At 40.2% G+C, this 11269-nt stretch overlaps 1 protein-coding gene across 4 annotated transcripts in view; it reads left to right on the forward strand.

Annotated features, from left to right (window-relative positions):
- The window catches only part of gtf3c1 (general transcription factor IIIC subunit 1), a 32579-nt gene extending 21408 nt beyond the window's left edge, over window positions 1–11171 (forward strand). The window contains 8 exon segments of one of the 4 annotated variants that reach the window (NM_001442805.1): window positions 4923–5164; window positions 5258–5532; window positions 6731–7386; window positions 7464–7466; window positions 7468–7488; window positions 9475–9661; window positions 9983–10940; window positions 11004–11171. In NM_001442805.1, the coding sequence (NP_001429734.1) occupies window positions 4923–5164; window positions 5258–5532; window positions 6731–7386; window positions 7464–7466; window positions 7468–7488; window positions 9475–9661; window positions 9983–10231 (1633 nt within the window). In that variant the 3' untranslated portion in view covers window positions 10232–10940; window positions 11004–11171. 4 annotated transcript variants of the gene reach the window in all.
- Window positions 11172–11269: the final 98 nt, after the last annotated feature.

Here is an 11269-nt window from a genome sequence, read left to right on the forward strand (position 1 = left end):
ACACTGTTAATAACACACTCAATAACACTGATAATAACACACTCCATAACACTGATAATAACACACTCCATAACACTGATAATAACACACTCCATAAAGCTGTTAATAACACACTCCATAACGCTGTTAATAACACACTCCATAACACTGATAATAACACACTCCATAACACTGGTAATGACACACTCCATAACACTGATAATAACACACTCCATAACACTGTTAATAACACACTCCATAACACTGTTAATAACACACTCAATAACACTGTTAATAACACACTCAATAACACTGATAATAACACACTCAATAACACTGTTAATAACACACTTTATAACACACTCCATAACACTGATAATAACACACTCCATAACACTGTTAATAACACACTCCATAACACTGATAATAACACACTCAATAACACTGTTAATAACACACTTTATAACACACTCCATAACACTGATAATAACACACTCCATAACACTGTTAATAACACACTCCATAACACTGTTAATAACACACTCAATAACACTGATAATAACACACTCCATAACACTGATAATAACACACTCCATAACACTGATAATAACACACTCCATAACACTGTTAATAACACACTCAATAACACTGTTAATAACACACTCAATAACACTGATAATAACACACTCCATAACACTGATAATAACACACTCCATAACACTGGTAATAACACACTCCATAAAGCTGTTAATAACACACTCCATAACGCTGTTAATAACACACTCCATAACACTGATAATAACACACTCCATAACACTGGTAATGACACACTCCATAAAGCTGTTAATAACACACTCCATAACACTGATAATAACACACTCCATAACACTGGTAATAACACACTCCATAACACTGATAATAACACACTCCATAACACTGGTAATAACACACTCCATAAAGCTGTTAATAACACACTCCATAACACTGATAATACCACACTCCATAACACTGATAATACCACACTCCATAACACTGATAATACCACACTCCATAACACTGATAATACCACACTCCATAACACTGATAATAACACACTCAATAACACTGATAATAACACACTCCATAACACTGATAATACCACACTCCATAACACTGATAATAACACACTCCATAACACTGGTAATAACACACTCCATAACACTGATAATAACACACTCCATAACACTGATAATAACACACTCCATAACACTGATAATAACACACTCCATAACACTGGTAATAACACACTCCATAAAGCTGTTAATAACACACTCCATAACACTGATAATAACACACTCCATAACACTGATAATAACACACTCCATAACACTGGTAATAACACACTCCATAACACTGATAATAACACACTCCATAACACTGGTAATAACACACTCCATAACACTGGTAATAACACACTCCATAACACTGATAATAACACACTCCATAACACTGATAATAACACACTCCATAACACTGATAATAACACACTCCATAACACTGTTAATAACACACTCCATAACACTGTTAATAACACACTCCATAACACTGATAATAACACACTCCATAACACTGGTAATAACACACTCCATAACACTGGTAATAACACACTCCATAACACTGATAATAACACACTCCATAACACTGATAATAACACACTCCATAACACTGATAATAACACACTCCATAACACTGTTAATAACACACTCCATAACACTGTTAATAACACACTCCATAACACTGATAATAACACACTCCATAACACTGTTAATAACACACTCCATAACACTGGTAATAACACACTCCATAAAGCTGTTAATAACACACTCCATAACACTGTTAATAACACACTCCATAACACTGTTAATAACACACTCCATAACACTGATAATAACACACTCCATAACACTGATAATAACACAGTCCATAACACTGGTAATAACACACTCCATAAAGCTGTTAATAACACACTCCATAACACTGTTAATAACACACTCCATAACACTGATAATAACACACTCCATAACACTGTTAATAACACACTCCATAAAGCTGTTAATAACACACTCCATAACACTGATAATAACACACTCCATAACACTGGTAATAACACACTCCACAACACTGTTAATAACACACTCCATAACACTGATAATAACACACTCCATAACACTGATAATAACACACTCCATAACACTGTTAATAACACACTCCATAACACTGATAATAACACACTCCATAACACTGATAATAACACACTCCATAACACTGTTAATAACACACTCCATAACACTGATAATAACACACTCCATAACACTGATAATAACACACTCCATAACACTGATAATAACACACTCCATAACACTGTTAATAACACACTCCATAACACTGTTAATAACACACTCCATAACACTGATAATAACACACTCCATAACACTGGTAATAACACACTCCACAACACTGTTAATAACACACTCCATAACACTGGTAATAACACACTCCATAACACTGATAATAACACACTCCATAACACTGGTAATAACACACTCCATAAAGCTGTTAATAACACACTCCATAACACTGATAATACCACACTCCATAACACTGATAATACCACACTCCATAACACTGATAATACCACACTCCATAACACTGATAATACCACACTCCATAACACTGATAATAACACACTCAATAACACTGATAATAACACACTCCATAACACTGATAATACCACACTCCATAACACTGATAATAACACACTCCATAACACTGGTAATAACACACTCCATAACACTGATAATAACACACTCCATAACACTGATAATAACACACTCCATAACACTGATAATAACACACTCCATAACACTGGTAATAACACACTCCATAAAGCTGTTAATAACACACTCCATAACACTGATAATAACACACTCCATAACACTGGTAATAACACACTCCATAACACTGATAATAACACACTCCATAACACTGGTAATAACACACTCCATAACACTGGTAATAACACACTCCATAACACTGATAATAACACACTCCATAACACTGTTAATAACACACTCAATAACACTGATAATAACACACTCCATAACACTGATAATAACACACTCCATAACACTGATAATAACACACTCCATAACACTGTTAATAACACACTCCATAACACTGTTAATAACACACTCCATAACACTGATAATAACACACTCCATAACACTGTTAATAACACACTCCATAACACTGGTAATAACACACTCCATAAAGCTGTTAATAACACACTCCATAACACTGTTAATAACACACTCCATAACACTGTTAATAACACACTCCATAACACTGATAATAACACACTCCATAACACTGATAATAACACACTCCATAACACTGGTAATAACACACTCCATAAAGCTGTTAATAACACACTCCATAACACTGTTAATAACACACTCCATAACACTGTTAATAACACACTCCATAACACTGATAATAACACACTCCATAACACTGGTAATAACACACTCCATAAAGCTGTTAATAACACACTCCATAACACTGTTAATAACACACTCCATAACACTGATAATAACACACTCCATAACACTGATAATAACACACTCCATAACACTGATAATAACACACTCCATAACACTGTTAATAACACACTCCATAACACTGTTAATAACACACTCCATAACACTGATAATAACACACTCCATAACACTGGTAATAACACACTCCATAAAGCTGTTAATAACACACTCCATAACACTGTTAATAACACACTCCATAACACTGTTAATAACACACTCCATAACACTGATAATAACACACTCCATAACACTGATAATAACACACTCCATAACACTGGTAATAACACACTCCATAAAGCTGTTAATAACACACTCCATAACACTGATAATAACACACTCCATAACTCTGTTAATAACACACTCCATAACACTGATAATAACACACTCCATAACACTGTTAATAACACACTCCATAAAGCTGTTAATAACACACTCCATAACACTGATAATAACACACTCCATAACACTGGTAATAACACACTCCACAACACTGTTAATAACACACTCCATAACACTGATAATAACACACTCCATAACACTGATAATAACACACTCCATAACACTGATAATAACACACTCCATAACACTGATAATAACACACTCCATAACACTGTTAATAACACACTCCATAACACTGATAATAACACACTCCATAACACTGATAATAACACACTCCATAACACTGTTAATAACACACTCCATAACACTGTTAATAACACACTCCATAACACTGATAATAACACACTCCATAACACTGATAATAACACACTCCATAACACTGTTAATAACACACTCCATAACACTGATAATAACACACTCCATAACACTGGTAATAACACACTCCACAACACTGTTAATAACACACTCCATAACACTGATAATAACACACTCCATAACTCTGTTAATAACACACTCCACAACACTGATAATAACACACTCCATAACACTGATAATAACACACTCCATAACACTGATAATAACACACTCCATAACACTGATAATAACACACTCCATAACACTGGTAATAACACACTCCACAACACTGTTAATAACACACTCCATAACACTGATAATAACACACTCCATAACTCTGTTAATAACACACTCCACAACACTGATAATAACACACTCCATACTGACATACCATTGTCAATAACACTATTTATAGCATGCTTAATAGGCTTAATAACAGTGTTTTTAATGGGCACATTTACACCGTTTGTAACTCAACAACATTAACACAATAACACACTCAATATCATTGTTATTTAACACTGTTGAAAACCAAGTGTGTGTGTGTTTCAGCCTCACTAAAGCTCTGGAGGAGGAAGATGAAGAGGAAGATGATGACAGGAGGAGAAAGCTGGAGGTCAAACCCACTCAGGCGTCTCACACTAATTACCTGCTGATGAGGGGATACTACACACACGGCATCCTGCGCTCGCAAACACACAACTCCAACAGCACAGATAACATCATGGTCAACACCTGCAGTGTACGCCTGCAGCTGAGGGAAACGGCCCAACACACACTCTTCACTGCAGATGGTACACACACACACACACACACATACTGACAATCTACCTACAGGTGTGCACTCACATGTGTTTTTCTCTTTCTGTGTGTGCGTGTGCACGCAGCAGACTTCGCTCTCTCTCCGTCCATTCGTCCGTCTCTGCCACTCTACTTCACGCGTGTGTATCACTCACCACCTGTTGACTGGCAGTCGTTCCTGGACAAGTGTGTGAGTGTGTGTGGATATGGAGAGCAGGACCTCCAGGCTGTGGTGGAGATTAGGGATGCGGTGGCAGAGGGGGCGGAGTTTGGCGTTGACAGACAGGAGCTGTGTGAGCGCTTCATACACCTAGATGAGGTGGAGGAGGGGCGGAGCCGAGCACTGGTGCAATACATTCAGGTGAGAGGTGATGGCATCATGTCCCGCCCCTTTATAAAGTCTGCATTCACTCTGCAGAACTACATTATTAATGGAGTTATAACGGTCTTAGTGTTATAGAGTGTGTTATTAACAGAGTTATAATGATATTGGTGTTATAGAGTGTGTTATTAACAGAGTTATAATGATCTTGGTGTTATAGAGTGTGTTATTAACAGAGTTATAATGGTATTAGTGTTATAGAGTGTGTTATTAACAGAGTTATAATGATCTTGGTGTTATAGAGTGTGTTATTAACAGAGTTATAATGGTATTAGTGTTATAAAGTGTGTTATTAACAGAGTTATAATGGTATTAGTGTTATAGAGTGTGTTATTAATGGAGTTATAATGGTATTAGTGTTATAGAGTGTGTTATTAACAGAGTTATAATGGTGTTAGTGTTATAAAGTGTGTTATTAACAGATTTGTAATGTATTAGTGTTATAGAGTGTGTTATTAACAGAGTTATAGTGGTGTTAGTGTTATAGAGTGTGTTATTAACAGAGTTATAATGGTGTTAGTGTTATAAAGTGTGTTATTAACAGAGTTATAGTGGTGTTAGTGTTATAGAGTGTGTTATTAACAGAGTTATAATGGTATTAGTGTTATAGAGTGTGTTATTAACAGAGTTATAGTGGTGTTAGTGTTATAGAGTGTGTTATTAACAGAGTTATAATGGTATTAGTGTTATAGAGTGTGTTATTAATGGAGTCATAATGGTATTAGTGTTATAGAGTGTGTTATTAACAGAGTCATAATGGTATTAGTGTTATAGAGTGTGTTATTAACAGAGTCATAATGGTATTAGTGTTATAGAGTGTGTTATTAACAGAGTCATAATGGTATTAGTGTTATAGAGTGTGTTATTAACAGAGTCATAATGGTATTAGTGTTATAGAGTGTGTTATTAATGGAGTTATAATGGTATTAGTGTTATAGAGTGTGTATTAATATAGTTTTAATGGTATTAATGTTATAAGTGTTATAGAGTGTCTTATTAATGGAGTTCAAATTAGTCAAATGATGTTATATACTGTACATACACTGTTTATGTGCTGTGGGTAAAAGTGTGTTTCAGTCCAGGCACCAGCGCAGGTATATTTCAGACCTGTGGGAAGCACCGATATAATTTATATAATTTATTAAGTGTTTGTGTGTGTGTGTGTGCGTGTGTGCAGGATCTGGTGGACGGGGAGCAGCTGGTGGAGGTGGGCGCTCTCTCTCAGAGGCTGGTGGTTATGGAGGCTGCATCTCATTGGCTGTTGGAGAGCGAGCGCTACAGTGAAGAGACGCAGCAGCCATTAGCAAAGAGAGGCTCCAGCTCTGACTCCGCCCACGTCACACCTCCACCTGCCAAGAGGCGGGCCTTGGATGCTGATTTCCAGAAAGCTGGAGTCTCAACAGACAACATTGTCAATCCGACTGTCGCCATGGATACAGTCTCCACCAGCACGCCTATTAATCAGACTGTTGCCATAGATACCATCTGCACAGAGACAAATGTCAGTCAGACTGTCGCCGTGGATACAGTCTCCACAGAGAAAGCAGCCAGCCTAACTAATACAGTGGATACCGTCTCCACAAAGAGTGATGCCTTGGATACAGTCTCAACAAAAACAGCTGTCAGTCAGACTGTCACCATGGATACTGTGTCCACGGACACAGCTGTCGGTCAGATTGTTGCCATGGATACCCTCTCCAAGAACACTGGTGTCAGTCAGACTGTTACCATGGATACTGATGCTGAGACTGCCGTTGGTGTTTCCGGAGCCTCAGATCAGTGTGTTTCAGACACCAGCAGGGCGGAGCTTTCTGAAGATATAAAGAAAGGTGTGTGTGTGTGTGTTTTCTTCAGCAGAGTTCTGTCTTCGGTGTGTGTGTGTGTGCTGATGTTTGTGGTTGTCGTTTCAGATGGAGCTGCTGATCAGCAGGAGGCGTGAGTGTTGTCTATTACTCCACACTTCAGTCTGTTCAAGTTCTGTAGGATGTTTCAGGGGTCTGAGGGGGGTGTTTACTGAACTGTAAAGGCCCACACGACTTAGGCCCCGTTTACACTAGTGTGTTTAGTTTTAAAACTACGTTTTAGATCAAAAACGATCCGCGTCCACACTAGTGTTTCACCTAGCGTCTCTGAACATGTCTCCGTCCACACTACGCCACCAAAAGCGTACATCACGTGACCATTCACACACTCTGGGCATGAGTGTTCGAGTATAAACAGGAAGCATGCGTCTCACTCTGCATTTGGTTATTGTTAGTCAACAAACGCCAGTTGAACAGAGAACGCGATGGCGAAGAAAGCAAGAGAAGTATATTTGTGGACAGATGATGAGGTGGAGTTACTAAACGTAACAGATGAATAACTGCACAATGCTGCCTAAAACAGACACTAGAGCAAACAGCGCTCCCATTTCTGTGCCCATGCTGTTGTTTACAGTGAAGGCTGGTCTGCTGTCTCCCGGTAGCGTTAAAGCCATGTGTTAGTCATGTGATAGGGGCTTGACGAATGAGGGAAGGATACGCAATGACACAAAGCCCCAATCAGCTATTGAATCTCAGCAGCGCCGCCTCCGTGTTCAGATGTCTCCGTTTTCCCTCATCCACACTGAGACGCAGCAGCAGCGCTTCAGAATGAACACGGCCTCTCCAGCGTTTCCAAAACACTCCGCTTTCGGCGCTCGAGAACTCCGGCGTGGTGGGGACTGATGGCGTAACCGTAGCAAAACTTCTGCGTTTAAAACTAAAACACATTAGTGTAAACAGGGCCTGAGTGTAGTGTACATGGTGTCTATTACATCACTATGCTGAACAGCTTGTTATATATGATCATGAATTCTGTATGTTCAGTGTTTTCTCTTGGGCGTGAGTGTGCAGTGGTTTCAGTGGTGTGCAGACTGCAGCATTACTCTGAGAACAAGGTAACCGTGTGCTGTACTCCGCTTCAGAGAGACTTTTACCCTCATCAGATGAGCTTCAGTGCTGTTCAGAGTCTCTCGGCAGACACTAACAGTCCGCTATATTAGTGTGGAGGATTAGCAGTTTTTTTCATTTCTGTCTGTCAAAACAGTGCAGGGGTATTCTGCTCAGTGTTGTGCAGGTTACTTTGCAAATGTAATAGATTAATTACCGGCCTCACAGCTCTGTGAATGTCAGTGCCGTCAGTGATCAGTGAATGGAGCATGTGTGGACGCTACTGCACTACTTCACTGATAAAATCGCTTCACTACTGAAAAGCTCTTTGGTTAATAAAGTAGTAACGCTGCCGCCACGCTACTGAGAAATGTAGTGAAGCTAGTAGCGTCATCGCTCCCTGTAGCAACACTGCTGCCCAACACTGTGATCACATGGCTTTGGCCAGAGGAGTGTGCCGGTGTCCTGACCGCTAAATGTGAAATGCATCATCATCCCTCGCCATGGTGCAGCTCTCAGACTGGCTAATGCTTTCAGCGGCAGAGAGGGTTAGCGTACCTGCTGGACGTGGAGCGCCGCAATCCAACCAGAAAACCAATACATGACCTGAGCAGAAGCTTATTAAAGAAGGCAAAGCTGCAGACAGATAATAATATTCAGCATGATCAGATGATGCCCGTCACTAATCCTCCACATGTTCATCATAACTGCAGCTCAGTGATGTGTCTTCTCAGTAACTGTGACGCATTAATGATACTTTTATTCTGTAATTGAGTAATGCCGCTAAAATAAATTCATTAAAATTACTCCCCAACACTGATTCTGCTGCAGTATATGTGACGTCAGATGAGAGTCAGCGCAGCAGTAATCCAGCAGTGCCCAGATCAGCTCACAGTACATGTGGACCTCAGTAAAACTACAGTGCCCCCTACAGTCCATAGTCAATGTGTGTGTATATATATATATATATATGTGTGTGTGTGTGTGTGTGTGTGTGTGTGTTTTCCATCAGCGGGTCGCTGCGGTTCGTGAGCCGGCCGTGGCGTGTGGTGGACGGATCTCTGAACCGGCCGGTGTGTAAAGGCATGCTGGAGTCTCTGCTGCTGCACATCATGAGCAGCCCAGCCCTGCACGAGGCCCAGCTGCTGCAGCACTACAGTCAGGTCCTGCAGCCCACCGTGGTGCTGGAGCTGCTGCAGGTACACACTCATTCACACATGCTCACACACACACGCACACACACACACGCACACCTCTTGTTTCTGCTACTTAAAGTGCACCTATTATGCAGAAATTATGATATTAATGTGGTGTTTACCCCAGTAGTGTGTGTGTGTGTGTGTGTGTGTGTTAAAACCGCTGTTTTACGTCTGCCGCTATGCTGCAGGATTGACCAATCAGTATCAAGTATTCTCGAGAGCTTCGTAATGAATGCAAACACTCATATAGTGCACATTAAATGAACAGTGTGTGTGTGTTTGTGTGTGTGTGTGTGTGTGTGTGTGTGTGTGTGTGTTCAGGTGCTCGTGGATCTGGGGTGTGTAAGGAAGCGTTTGATCGTGCCGCCGCGGCGAGTGTCTCTGTTCTCTCGGCCCCAGGGCCCACAGCTGAAGGACCCGGCGGAGGAGCGTGTGAGTGTGCGTGTGCGTGATGCAGCCGTGGTCTTCTACGAGCCGACGGTGGACTGTGTGTTACGGCTCGCGCGAGTGTTTCCACACGAGCTCAACTGGAACAAATGGGTGCAGCTGTGTATGCGTGTGTGTGAGTGAGCGAGCGTGCGTGCGTGCGTGTGTGTGTGTGTGTGTGTGTGTGTGTGTGTGTGTGTATTCTGCGTCTCCTGCAGTGAACACAGAGAGCTGGTCCTCTTTGGTTTGACCTCAGCAGTGTGTCCTCCTGCTCTGCTCTGCTCCTCTGCTGGAGACGGCTGGATGTGAATATTGACCTTTGTTTTATCAATAAACGCTCTTTCTACATTAATAACTGAGCAGCGGGGTTATTCTAGTGTTCATCAGTGTTTAACACGGCTCATACACTCATGGAAAACCTGGAAAAGGGATGGAATTCTGACCTGCCATTGTCCAGGCCTGGAGAAGTTTGGGTAAAACAGAAAAACCCACAAAGTTTTGGAGGAGTCCTGCAGATGATCAAACACACATCTGTCTACTCTAACATGGGTTAGTGTCTTCTACTCTGTCCATGGCCAAACACAAGCTGCGTTCCAAATGGCACACTTGTGCACTATTCTGCACCATTGTGTAGTGTAGATGAGTAGTGCGTCCACACTGAAAACACCAGCAGTAATAATAAGTGCACTTCAGTCTCCCAGATGAGCTCTCATGCAGCCGGCAGAATGAAGTGAACGCGCTTGCACTCTGCGCTGGTGGTGTTTGGTCTTCAGGGAAACGGTTTGAATTCTGGCTAATTAAAACACATCAGAGTGCCATTGAGTATGACACTGCACACACATACACTACTACATGTACATGAGTGTATAGTGTGCCGTTTGGGACGCAGCTATGCTCTCTCATTATTAGTGCGGTGTGAGCATCATCTAAATCAGTTGTACATTAATATAAAGATTCAGCCAAATGTTTTATGATATGCTGTAATAACTTTGAACATGCATAGTTTTTCTTGTTATTTACCATGTATACATAGACATTACATGAAACATTAGGCCAGGAGCATTTCATCAAAAGTCCTGGAAAAGTCATTGAGTTTTAGTAGTAAAAATGTGTATGAACCCTGGATTAAACCATGAACAGCAGTAATAGTAATAATAATAATAATAATAATAATAATAATAA

The sequence above is a fragment of the Danio rerio genome, chromosome 1 (assembly GCF_052040795.2).
Source record: "Danio rerio strain M-AB ecotype USA chromosome 1, GRCz13ab, whole genome shotgun sequence".
Classification (NCBI taxonomy): Eukaryota; Metazoa; Chordata; class Actinopteri; order Cypriniformes; family Danionidae; genus Danio; species Danio rerio.